The 13,686-nt window shown below is 46.5% G+C and overlaps 1 protein-coding gene across 1 annotated transcript in view; it reads left to right on the top strand.

The window, feature by feature from the left end:
• LOC311103019 (E3 ubiquitin-protein ligase TRIM9-like) overlaps positions 1-13,686 on the top strand; it is a gene marked incomplete at both ends in the record, with an annotated part of 65,676 nt that overhangs the window by 42,215 nt on the left and 9,775 nt on the right. Inside the window, 3 exons of the mRNA XM_084144512.1 lie at positions 6,147-6,242; positions 11,030-11,086; positions 12,561-12,683. Of these exons, the coding sequence (XP_084000638.1) occupies positions 6,147-6,242; positions 11,030-11,086; positions 12,561-12,683 (276 nt within the window). The remainder of the gene's footprint in view (positions 1-6,146; positions 6,243-11,029; positions 11,087-12,560; positions 12,684-13,686) is intronic.

Below are 13,686 nucleotides of genomic sequence, written 5' to 3' on the forward strand. Positions count from 1 at the left end.
TGTAAAAACCCATCCAGATAATCAAGTCAACTGTGTTGGTTTGATCAGACACTGTGGAAAAACCCATCCAGACAATCAAGTCAACTGTGTTGGTTTTATCAGACACTGTGGAAAAACCCATCCAGACAATCAAGTCAACTGTGTTAGTTTCATCAGACACTGTGGAAAAACCCCTCCAGACAATCAAGTCAACTGTGTTGGTTTCATCAGACACTGTGGAAAAACCCCTCCAGACAATCAAGTCAACTGTGTTGCTTTTATCAGACACTGTGGAAAAACCCATCCAGATAATCAAGTCAACTGTGTTGGTTTCATCAGACACTGTGGAAAAACCCCTCCAGACAATCAAGTCAACTGTGTTGGTTTCATCAGTGTGACAGAGAGCTTCTGCTGTGCCACTGTTAACGAGGCGACATCACCCTGATCGACCTGCACTGATTCAGAGAGGACAATGAGACGAGTCTGGGACTGAAACAGAAAATGAGAAACTAATAAAGGATGGTTGAAAGAGCAATGTGTGTGTGCGTGTGTGTGTGTGAGTGGGTGCGTCTGGGTGTGTGTGTGTGGAGGTGCATGTGTGTGGGTGTATTTCTATGCATGTACTGTATGTGTGTACACGTGTGTGTGTGTGTGTGTGAGTGTGTGTGTGTCCTGACTGACAGTCTGAATGAGAGCTGGGAGAAGCTGAGAGAGTGTGTAGGGGCAGTGTATTATGATTGACAGGTTCTGTAAGTGGTGTTGGTTGCCTGGTGATCCACATGAAATGGAGAGGACTGATTGCTTTGAGAGGAGCTGCTTTCTCTGATAAACACCTGATAGAAACTAAAGCGGGGACAATGTTTTCCCATTTATTTCTCTGTTATCCCAGTGTTTTCTCTGCTTTCCCAGTGTTTTCTCTGTTTTCCCAGTGTTTTCTGTTTTCCCAGTGTTTTCTCTGTTTTCCCAGTGTTTTCTCTGCTTTCCCAGTGTTTTCCCGGTGTTTTCTCTGTTTTCCCAGTGTTTTCTCTGCTTTCCCAGTGTTTTCCCGGTGTTTTCTCTGTTTTCCCAGTGTTTTCCCAGTGTTTATCCTGTTACATCATTAGGAATCTGAGCATGGTACTTTTAAAAGTTAGGCCTACCTTTCCACTCCAGACAGAGTACGACTACAGACGCAGAAACTAAGCGTCTAACTGCTCCTCTTCCTCCGTGGCTTAACCCCAACGACTGCTACTCTTCCTCCGTGGCTTAACCCCAACGACTGCTACTCTTCCTCCGTGGCTTAACCCCAACGACTGCTACTCTTCCTCCGTGGCTTAACCCAACGAGAGGTCACAAGTGTTTCCCTAAAACATCTTCTACTGTTAAGAAAGTGAATTGCTTAATCAATGAATAGTGACAAAATTAGATGACTTCCCAGGAAAAGTTTAATGTTTTATCTCCTCGGCTATAGAAGGTTGTAGCTCCGCCTCTGAATCTCAAAGAAACTAAACGAATATATCCCCATATGCATCGGCGTCACGGCTATTTCACAGGTTGTTTCTAGCCTAAAGCATCACGGACCAAAGCGCTGTTATAGATCACTTTACATAATTAGATCCGTTTTATTTTATTTTATCTTAAGCTAACAAGGGGTAGGCCTGTGCTTTCTGCCATTTTCTTTAATTAAAGGTAGGCCTATGGCATACCCTCTCACACCGCCTCAATTCAAGTCTTGGTTTTAACTTAACAGCCCTTCATTGACACAGAGGTAGGCTATTTAAAGAGTGCATGGTGGGTGAAGGAATTGGCCTGAAAAATCTATAGATAACAGCCTATAGCCTAATTTCGTCTGTCAAACAGGTAGACCTACCTCTTATTTCTTAAATAGGAAGAAATAGGCTCCAACATAAAGCCTTCTTGTTGTTAGTATATTTAAAATGAAGACCATTGAATTATACCTACTCTAATTTGCCTACTTTCAGCACCATGAGCTGTCCATTTCCGATTGACTGTGCCACGGCTGCCGCTTCAAGTTTCAGCACCAAGTTACTTGAATCTGGCTTATTGTGAGGTCACGATATTGCATTTTTTTGGACTAGGCCTAATCAAAATGTATTTTCGGGAAGTAGCCTTTGACTCTCCTCCTGATATGCCACCGTAGGCCTACACAGCACAGCCGATGGTTAGGCAGCACAAAAAAAGGTTTTATCCACTCCTGAGTGGCGCAGTGGTCTAAGGCACTGCATCGCAGTGCTAACTGTGCCACTAGAGATCCTGGTTCAAATCCAGGCTCTGTCGCCGCAGGCCGCGACCGGGAGACTCATGGGTGGCGCACAATTGGCCCAGCGTCGTCCAGGGTAGGGGAGGGAATGGCCGGCAGGGATGTAGCTCAGTTGGTAGAACATGGTGTTTGCAACGCCAGGGTTGTGGGTTCGATTCCCACGGGGGGCCAGTATAAAAAAAAATGTGTAGTCACTAACTGTAAGTCGCTCTGGATAAGAGCGTCTGCTAAAAGACTAAAATGTAAATGTAAATGTGTGTAATGCAGTGTAGTTTTATTTACACCATCCCAGCAGCGCCAAAGACTCAGGAAGGAAGTTCATTATCTTAGAAATATAACTTTGCTCTGTGCTTCTCCGAGCATGCACTTCGTATAGCCTATAGGCTATGGATCATTTGATTGAGACCCCACTAAATAGTCTACACTGAGTGTACAAAACATTAGGAACACCTTCCTAATATTGAGTTGCACCATCTTTTGCCCTCAGAACAGCCTCAATTCGTTGGGGGCATGGACTACAAGGTGTCGAAAGGGTTCCACAGGGATGCTGGCCCATGTTGACTCTAATGCAGTTGTGTCAAATCGGCTGGATTTCCTTTGGGTGGTGGACCATTCTTGATACACACGGGAAACTGTTGAGCATGAACCCAGCAGCGTTGCAGTTCTTGACACACTTAAAAAGGTGCGCCTGGCATGGAAAAATGGAAAGAATATGGCACCACAACAAACCTGCCAAGAGAGGGCAGCACACCAAAACTCACGGACCAGGCAAGGAGGGCATTAATCAGAGAGGCAACAAAGAGACCAAAGATAACCCTGAAGGAGATGCAAAGCTCCACAGCGGAGATTGGGGTATCTGTCCATAGGACCACTTTAAGCCATACACTCCACAGACCTGGGCTTTAGGGAAGAGTGGCCAGAAAAAAAGCCATTGTTTAAAGAAAGAAATAAGCAAACACATTTGGTGTTTGCCAAAAGGCATTTGGGAGACTCTCCAAACTTATGGATGAAGGTACTCTGGTCAGATGAGACTAAAATTGAGCTTTTTGGCCATCAAGGAAAACGCAATGTCTGGCGCAAACCCAACACCTATCATCACCCTGAGAATACCATCCCCACAGTGAAGCATGGTGGTGGCAGCATCATGCTGTGGGGATGTTTTTCATTGGCAGGGCCTGGGAAACTGGTCAGAATTGAAGGAATGATTGATGGCGCTAAATACAGGGAAATTCTTGAGGGAAACCTGTTTCAGTCTTCCAGAGGTTTGAGACTGGGACGGAGGTTCACCTTCCAGCAGGACAATGACCCTAAGCATACTGCTAAAGCAACACTCGAGTGGTTTAAGGGGAAAATTTTAATGTCTTTGAATGGCCTAGTCAAAGCCCAGACCTCAATCCAATTGAGAATCTGTGGTATGACTTAAAGATTGCTGTACACCAGCGGAACCCATCCAACTTGAAGGAGCTGGAGCAGTTTTACCTCGAAGAATGGGCAAAAATCCCAGTGGCTAGATGTGCCAAGCTTATAGAGACATACCCCAAGAGACTTGCAGCTGTAATTGCTGCAAAAGGTGGCTCTACAAAGTATTGACTTTGGGGGGGTGAATAGTTATGCACACTCAAGTTTTCTGTTTTTTTGTCTTATTTCTTGTTTGTTTCACAATCAAAAATATTTTGCATATTCAAAGTGGTAGGCATGTTGTGTAAATCAAATTATACAAACCCCCAAAAAATCAATTTTAATTCCAGGTTGTAAGGCAACAAAATAGGAAAAATGCCAAGGGGGGTGAATACTTTCGCAAGCCACTGTAAATCTTTTGTCTTGCCCATTCACCCTCTGAATGGCACACATACACAATCCATGTCTCAATTCTCTCAAGGCTTAAAAATCCATCTTTAACCTGTCTCCTTCCCTTCATCTACAAGTCCTCTTAATTTACAGCATTTCCGTCACTCCGACAACAAAACATGTGCTAAAGTTGCCCAATCAGCAGGAGGGATGGGGGCAACTTATTGTTGCGTGTGGTCCTCAAGTTCAGAACGGCTGTCAGTCAAAACCCTTTACAGAGCTGTGAAGCTCAGAGCCTGAGCTCTGACGTTATGTATAGCATGTTACTGTCCAGCCACTGAGCTCTGACGTCATGTATAGCATGTTACTGTACTGCCACTACGTTAACATGTAGGTGCTTATCAATGTTCAAATCTGCCATTTTCAACCCGTATACAGGTAGGAGTGTAGAGGGCTACAGGTGTGGGAGAGGAGGATGGTTGTCAAGGAGAATGTGAGGAGCGTTTGCATATTTTACACCTCATCTCCACATGACTTTTAGCTTTGTTATTAACTTTGCCTGTTTTAAGTCTGTTTATTTATGATATTTATGGAAAATAAAACTCATATATTTTTTTTGTAAATCCTGTACCAGTCATATTTTAAACCTTTATGAGAAGCATTGGCCAGCTTCATCACAGTAGTCTACTGTGCTCTCTCTCTCTCTCTCTCTCTCTCTCTCTCTCTCTCTCTCTCTCTCTCTCTCTCTCTCTCTCTCTCTCTCTCTCTCTCTCTCTCTCTCTCTCTCTCTCTCTCTCTCTCTCTCTCTCTCTCTCTCTCTCTCTGCTCGGCTGTTGCCACAGTCCCATGGTGCACTGGGGTCGTGTTAGCAGGAGCTGTCAGGGTTTCCCAAACCCTAGGGTCAAAGGTCATTGTAGCTCCTCTGTAGCTCAGCTGGTAGAGCACGGCGCTTGTAACGCCAAGGTAGTGGGTTCGATCCCCGGGACCACCGATACACAAAAATGTATGCACGCATGACTGTAAGTCGCTTTGGATAAAAGCGTCTGCTAAATGGCGTACTATACTACTACTATCTCAGTACTTTTGTATTCCCATTGGTCGGTCCGGTTCACATGAGATGAGATGCCTAGACGAGGGTTGACAGAAAGGATCATAGACTTGGATTGACATAAATTGCATCCCAAATGGTACCCTATTATATACATAGTGCACTACTTTTGACCAGAGCCCTATGGTGACACTTTATAGGAAAAAGGGTGCTATTTGGGACACAGCCATAGAGGGTTCCTAGACTAAGGTTGACAAAGAGCGAGTGTGTCTATCTGCGGTGTTGTTGTTGGGTTGTTTTCAATGTATCAGCTTTCTGCTGGTTTTACTGCTCTGTTCTGGAACTGAGGGTTGTGTTCTGGAACTGAGGGTTGTGTTCTGGAAACTGAGGGTTGTGTTCTGGAACTGAGGGTTGTGTTCTCGAACTGAGGGTTGTGTTCTGGAACTGAGGGTTGTGTTCTGGCCGGATGAAGCAGTCTCTCTCTCACCCTCTCTTCCGCCTCAGTCCTCCAGAAAGATAACAAGCTCTGTCGCCCCCCCCCCCCACCACCACCTCTGACCTCCCACCTCCAACCCCCGACCCCCAACCACCTCCGACACCCTCCCCCAACCACTTCCGACCCCCCACCTTCAACCACCCTCCCCCCAGCCACCACCAACCACTTCCCCCTGACCACCTCCGACCCCCCACCTCCGACCCCCTCTCCCCAACCACCTCCGACCTCCGACCGACCGCCCACCTCCAACCCCCCTTCCCCCAACCACCTCCGACCGCCCACCTCCAACCCCCCTTCCCCCAACCACCTCCAACCCCCCACCTCCGACCGCCCACCTCCAACCCCGCTTCCCCCTTCCCCCAACCACCTCCAACCCCCCACCTCCAACCCCCCTTCCCCCAACCACCTCCAACCCCCCACCTCCGACCGCCCACCTCCAACCCCGCTTCCCCCAACCACCTCCGACCCCCCACCTCCGACCCCCCTCCCCCCCAACCACCTCCGACCAATTGATTGATTGATTGATTGATATGGACGTGTCCAATGCTGACCATGTTTCTCTCTGTCCTCCTCAGGGCCAGCTGTCCCAGGCCCTCAACATCCTGTCTGACAGAGCTACCGAGGCCAAGGAGTTCCTGGTTCAGCTGAGGAACATGGTGCAGCACATCCAGGTACAGTAAATGCTCACTGCTCCTCCTACCTACACTGGCATAGGATTCATCCCATATTGCACCCTATTCCCTACATAGTGCACTACTTTTGATCAGGGCTAATAGGGCTTTGGTCAAAAGTAGAGCACTATATAGGAAGAGGGTGCCATTTGGGACACAGTCACAGTCCCTCCTTCCGCTGTCACAAGCACCTCCCCCTACACTAATAACTCCTCCCACCTGCCATCACAAGCCCCTCCTACACTCTCACCCAGTCATAGCCCCAATCCCCTGTCATCCTTTAGGTATTCCTTAAGGCGTCCGCATGCTTCCCAGCCGAAACAGTTCAGAAGAGTTGGTGCATACAGTGAGGGAAAAAAGTATTTGATCCCCTGCTGATTTTGTACGTTTGCCCACTGACAAAGAAATGATCAGTCTATAATTTTAATGGCAGGTTTATTTGAACAGTGAGAGACAGAATAACAACAAAAAAATCCAGAAAAAACGCATGTCAAAAATGTTATAAATTGATTTGCATTTTAATGAGGGAAATAAGTATTTGACCCTCTCTCAATCAGAAAGATTTCTGGCTCCCAGGTGTTTTTTATACAGGTAACGAGCTGAGATTAGGAGCACACTCTTAAAGGGAGTGCTCCTAATCTCAGTTTGTTACCTGTATAAAAGACACCTGTCCACAGAAGCAACCAATCAATCAGATTCCAAACTCTCCACCATGGCCAAGACCAAAGAGCTCTCCAAGGATGTCAGGGACAAGATTGTAGACCTACACAATGCTGGAATGGGCTACAAGACCATCGCCAAGCAGCTTGGTGAGAAGGTGACAACAGTTGGTGCGATTATTCGCAAATGGAAGAAACACAAAATAACTGTCAATCTCCCTCGGCCTGGGGCTCCATGCAAGATCTCACCTAGTGGAGTTGCAATGATCATGAGAACGGTGAGGAATCAGCCCAGAACTACACGGGAGGATTTTGTCAATGATCTTAAGGCAGCTGGGACCATAGTCACCAAGAAAACAATTGGTAACACACTACGCCGTGAAGGACTGAAATCCTGCAGCGCCCGCAAGGTCCCCCTGCTCAAGAAAGCACATATACAGGGCCGTCTGAAGTTTGCCAATGAACATCTGAATGATTCAGAGGAGAACTGGGTGAAAGTGTTGTGGTCAGATGAGACCAAAATGGAGCTCTTTGGATTCAAACTCAACTCGCTGTGTTTGGAGGAGGAGGAATGCTGCCTATGACCCCAAGAACACCATCCCCACCGTCAAACATGGAGGTGGAAACATTATGCTTTGGGGGTGTTTTTCTGCTAAGGGGACAGGACAACTTCACCGCATCAAAGGGACGATGGATGGGGCCATGTACCATCAAATCTTGGGTGAGAACCTCCTTCCCTCAGCCAGGGCATTGAAAATGGGTCGTGGATGGGTATTCCAGCATGACAATGACCCAAAACACACGGCCAAGGCAACAAAGGAGTGTCTCAAGAAGAAGCACATTAAGGTCCTGGAGTGGCCTAGCCAGTCTCCAGACCTTAATCCCATAGAAAATCTGTGGAGGGAGCTGAAGGTTCTGTAATGTATGTAAATGTATATGTTCGAGTTACCAAACGTCAGCCTCGAAACCTTAATGACTTGGAGAAGATCTGCAAAGAGGAGTGGAACAAAATCCCTCCTGAGATGTGTGCAAACCTGGTGGCCAACTACAAGAAACGTCTGACCTCTGTGATTGCCAACAAGGGTTTTGCCACCAAGTACTAAGTCATGTTTTGCAGAGGGGTCAAATACTTATTTCCCTCATTAAAATGCAAATAAATTCATAACATTTTTGATATGCGTTTTTCTGGATTTTTTTGTTGTTATTCTGTCTCTCACTGTTCAAATAAACCTACCATTCAAATTATAGACTGATCATGTCTTTGTCAGTGGGCAAACGTACAAAATCAGCAGGGGATCAAATACTTTTCCCCCTCACTGTATATTATGATGCCATTTTGTGACGTTTTTGTTCGTTTTGGACTTCGGTGAGGGTTTTTTCGGCTGTTCGGGCACACTAAGCAAGCCGAAGTAGGTAGCCGAAGTCAACGCCCCTTCGTCGGTGATTGATCAACAGTAGGGATTCTTGTCGTTCAACGAGAGACGACTCGTTTTCTCCCGAGTGGCGCAGTGGTCTAAGGCACTGCATTGCAGTGCTAGCTGTGCCACTAGAGATCCTGGTTCGAATCCAGGCTCTGTCGTAGCCGGCCGTGACCGGGAGACCCATGGGGCGGTGCACAATTGGCCCAGCGTCGTCCAGGGTAGGGGAGGGAATGGCCGGCAGGGATGTTGGTAGACCATGGCGTTTGCAACGCCAGGGTTGTGGGTTCGATTCCCGCGGGGGGCCAGTATGAAAAAAATAAAAAATAAAATAAATGCACTCACTAGCTGTAAGTCGCTCTGGATAAGAGCGTCTGCTAAATGACTAAAAAAATAAATAAATAAAAAAAAAAATAATAAAAAAAAAAACTAAATAAATAAAAAAGACCAGTGTTTCAATGAGAAATACTGCACCAAACATCTCAGTTAGATGTACAATTGCGAGACTAAGATCTCCTCTACAAAAAAACGTCAAAATTAATGACAGATTTCTTGAGTTATCTTAGATTAATTCTGACTATTTTGAGGAAAAGTATATTGGCTACAGCGTCTCAAGATGGACAAACAGTACTATTTCTGCTTTTATCTCGTTTTTCAAGCGAAGGTCTTTCAAGGGAGTATGCGAGCACACTCGTTCGGTTCACCTAGCCGACTGAAGCATGCTGACGCCTTTTAGTTTACTAACATGTTTAGAACTTTAAGCATTGACAACTGTGAACTTCGCCTGAAGCGTTACCGCGATCAATCAATCAATCAATTTTATTTTATATAGCCCTTCTTACATCAGCTAATATCTCGAAGTGCTGTACAGAAACCCAGCCTAAAACCCCAAACAGCTAGTAATGCAGGTGTAGAAGCACGGTGGCTAGGAAAAACTCCCTAGAAAGGCAAAACCTAGGAAGAAACCTAGAGAGGAACCAGGCTATGAGGGGTGGCCAGTCCTCTTCTGGCTGTGCCGGGTGGAGATTATAACAGAACCATGCCAAGATGTTCAAAAATGTTCATAAGTGACAAGCATGGTCAAATAATAATCAGGAATAAATCTCAGTTGGCTTTTCATAGCCGATCATTAGAGTTTAAAACAGCAGGTCTGGGACAGGTAGGGGTTCCATAACCGCAGGCAGAACAGTTTAAACTGGAATAGCAGCAAGGCCAGGCGGACTGGGGACAGCAAGGAGTCACCACGGCCGGTAGTCCCGACGTATGGTCCTAGGGCTCAGGTCTCTCAGTTGGCTTTTCATAGCCGATCATTTAGAGTTGAAAACAGCAGGTCTGGGACAGGTAGGGGTTTCGTAGCCGCAGGCAGAACAGTTGAAACTGGAATAGCAGCAAGGCCAGGCGGACTGGGGACAGCAAGGTGTCATCATGCCCGGTAGTCCTGACGTATGGTCCTAGGGCTCAGGTTCTCAGAGAGAAAGAGAGAATGAGAGAATTAGAGAGAGCATACTTAAATTCACACAGGACACTGGATAAGACAGGAGAAGTACTCCAGGTATAACCAACTAACCCCAGCCCCCCGACACATAAACTACTGCAGCATAAATACTGGAGGCTGAGACAGGAGCGGTCCGGAGACACTGTGGCCCCATCCGAAGAAACCCCCGGACAGGGCCAAACAGGAAGGATATAACCCCACCCACTCCGCCAAAGCACAGCCCCCGCACCACTAGAGGGATATCCCCAACCACCAACTTACAATCCTGAGACAAGGCCGAGTATAGCCCACAGAGGTCTCCACCACAGCACAAACCAAGGGGGGGGCGCCAACCCAGACAGGAAGATCACGTCAGTAACTCAACCCACTCAAGTGACGCACCCCTCCCAGGGACGGCATGAAAGAGCACCAGCAAGCCAGTGACTCAGCCCCTGCAACAGGGTTAGAGGCAGAGAACCCCAGTGGAGAGGGGAACCGGCCCGGCAGAGACAGCAAGGGCTGTTCGTTGCTCCAGCCTTTCCGTTCACCTTCACACTCCTGGGCCAGACTACACTCAATCATATGACCTACTGAAGAGATAAGTCTTCAGTAAAGACTTAAAGGTTGAGACCGAGTCTGCGTCTCTCACATGGGTAGGCAGACTGTTCCATAAAAATGGAGATCTATAGGAGAAAGCCCTGCCTCCCGCTGTTTGCTTAGAAATTCTAGGGACAATTAGGAGGCCTGCGTCTTGTGACCGTAGCGTACGTATTGGTATGTACGGCAGGACCAACTCGGAAAGATAGGTAGGAGCAAGCCCATGTAACGCTTTATAGGTTAACAGTAAAACCTTGAAATCAGCCCTTGCCTTAACAGGAAGCCAGTGTAGGGAAGCTAGCACTGGAGTAATATGATCAAATTTCTTGGTTCTAGTCAGGATTCTAGCAGCCGTATTTAGCACTAACTGAAGTTTATTTACCTAACAACAGTAGCTAAATAGTACGGTAACACTAGATGCCATAGACAGAGCTAAGCCGTTGCCCAGACAACAGTGTGGGATGAAGTGGGTAGATCATAGAATTACAATGAGTTGAACGGGTATCCCCATTCAGGTCAATGATGCCATAATGGGTGGACTCTCTGGTGGCCATTTTGAGTGTCTCCTTTTGGAGCAAAGCATTCTATTTCTCTGGATTAGATCAGATGTCCAAGCTGACTCCTCTTCTTGTCACACAGCCCGCTGATGGTCCAGGGAGACCCTTACTAGTGACATCAGGGTGGGGAACACTGAAGGTGAGAAGTGGAGGAGAAGGAGGAGAAGGAGGAGAAGGAGGAGAAGGAGGAGAGGAGGAGAAGGAGGAGAGGAGGAGAGGAGGAGAAGGAGGAGAGGAGGAGAAGGAGAAGAGGAGAGGAGAAGGAGAAGGAGGAGAGGAGAAGAAGGAGGAGAAGGAGGAGAGGAGGAGAAGGAGAGGAGTGGAATGGAGGGGTAGAGTTGGGTTGGGTGGCCAGAGCTGAGCATAATACTGTATCTGCAGATACAGGAGACAATCAAACAATACCTGGTGGTGGTACCTTACCTTGATGGAACCAAATTATACAACAACAACATTTACCCTAAGAAGTAGATCTCAATGGCATCTCCAAACCTCTTTCACTACACTTGTTTCTTCAGTCTGTTCACCACAATGAACTTGTTTCAAACTACAAATATTCTTCACATAGTAAAAAAAAATATTACAAAAATGGACTTCAGATATTCTACCACCCCCAAACTACAAATAGTCTACAAACGCTACAAAAACTACAAATAGTCTACAAACGCTACAAAAACTACAAATAGTCTACAAACGCTACAGAAACTACAAATAGTCTACAAAGACTACCAATAGTCATGACTGTTCCTTTCCCAGTAGTCTGCCATCTTTTTCTCCGACAGTCAGCATCTGGTCTGCTTCATTTCAGGGTTACATGTGTTTCAATGATTATATGAATCAAACGTCTCAGAGTAGGACTGCAGATCTAGGATCTGTCCTTATAATCTTATTCATCTGATTCATTAAAATTAAAATTAGATCAGCCCTCCTGCTCTGAGAAGCTTGATACATACGGCCTCACATTTTCTCTGTGTCTGTCAGTTTGCCTGTTTTTTTTAAACGTAGGAAGGATACATACTACCTTCCCGTCTGTCATTCCTGTCTTCATGTGTTCTTCAAAGTCTGTCCACACGGCCTTGTGTCCCAGCTGTCTGTCTGTCTGTCTGACTGGCTGACCGTCTGTGTGTCCCAGCTGTCTGTCTGGCTGACTGGCTGACCGTCTGTGTGTCCCAGCTGTCTGTCTGTCTGTCTGTCTGGCTGACCGTCTGTGTGTCCCAGCTGTCTGTCTGTCTGACTGGCTGACCGTCTGTGTGTCCCAGCTGTCTGTCTGTCTGCCTGTCTGTCTGTCTGTCTGTCTGTCTGTCTGTCTGTCTGTCTGTCTGTCTGTCTGTCTGTCTGTCTGACTGTCTGTCTGTCTGTCTGTCTGACTGTCTGTCTGTCTGTCTGTCTGTCTGTCTGTGTGTCCCAGCTGTCTGTCTGTCTGTCTGTCTGTGTGTCCCAGCTGTCTGTCTGTCTGTCTGTCTGTCTGACTGTCTGTCTGTCTGTCTGTCTGTCTGTCTGTCTGTCTGTCTGTCTGTCTGTCTGTCTGTCTGTCTGTCTGTCTGTCTGACTGGCTGACCGTCTGTGTGTCCCAGCTGTCTGTCTGTCTGTCTGACTGTCTGTCTGTCCTGCAGGAGAACGGTGTGGAGTTCGAAGCCTGTCTGGTGGCTCAGTGTGACGCCCTCATTGACGCCCTGAACCGACGCAAGGCCCAGCTGCTGACCCGCGTCAACAAGGAGCATGAGCACAAGCTGAAGGTGAGACACCATTTTGGATCCAAGCCCAGGAGGCTTCCTGTCTGCGGGGTAGAAATGATTAATGAATGAATAATAAACAGGCAGAATTATTCACCACCCTTTTCCAGAAGTGAACACTCCCCTGTTAGGGATTTAAAATCGTATGATTGATTGATGTAAGCATTACCTGGAGTGAGTTTCCACCATTGTTAAATCCATGCAAGTATACAGCCTTCTTTTTGATTGTAATGTGGTATGCATGTGGTATGCATGTGGTATGCATGTGGTAAGCATGTGGTATGCATGTGGTAAGCAAGTGTACACAAGTTAATTAATTGCCTGACTGGGCTGATGGGATAGTGGATGTGCAGTGATTTCTCAGATCGGAAAACCAGTAGCCTATTTTTTGCATCATATAAGAAAGTGTGTGAGTGTACACTTTGAGAGAAATGTGTAGAATGAGGACTTCACTTCTGCTTCTTGGGAAGCATGGGTCATCTACAAACTTCCTCCAGCAGGCTTAGTTTGGGTTTTCTCTGCTTCTATCAGGACCCATCAGCATTCCTGCCTACCGGAGAGTAATGATTAAGACATTGATGAATGAATATGAAACAGAAGAGGGTGCCATTTGGCGGCAGGTAGCTTAGTGGTTAAGAGCGTTGTGCCAGTAACCGAGAGGTCGCTGGTTCTAATCCCCGAGCCGACTAGGTGAAAAATCTGTCGATGTGCCCTTGAGCAAGGCACTTAACCCTAATTGCTCTGTATAAGAGCGTCTGCTAAATGACCCAAAACAATTATTCATTGTTTTTTTATTTTTTGTGTGCATATACATTCATAATGAATCGTCCTTGGTTTCAAATGTCAAACGTTAAAGCATTGCTGTGTTTATCTCGGATCTGTGATATCATGTGGGGGTTATTAATTAACCAGCTTCACTTTCAGAGACAAACCTTGGAATGTTAACATGGTAGAACCGTATAGCCTTATATGCTCCTACTACATTTACGTTTACATCATTTAGCAG

Source organism: Coregonus lavaretus (genome assembly GCF_964263955.1).
Source record: "Coregonus lavaretus genome assembly, chromosome: 27".
Lineage (NCBI taxonomy): Eukaryota > Metazoa > Chordata > Actinopteri > Salmoniformes > Salmonidae > Coregonus > Coregonus lavaretus.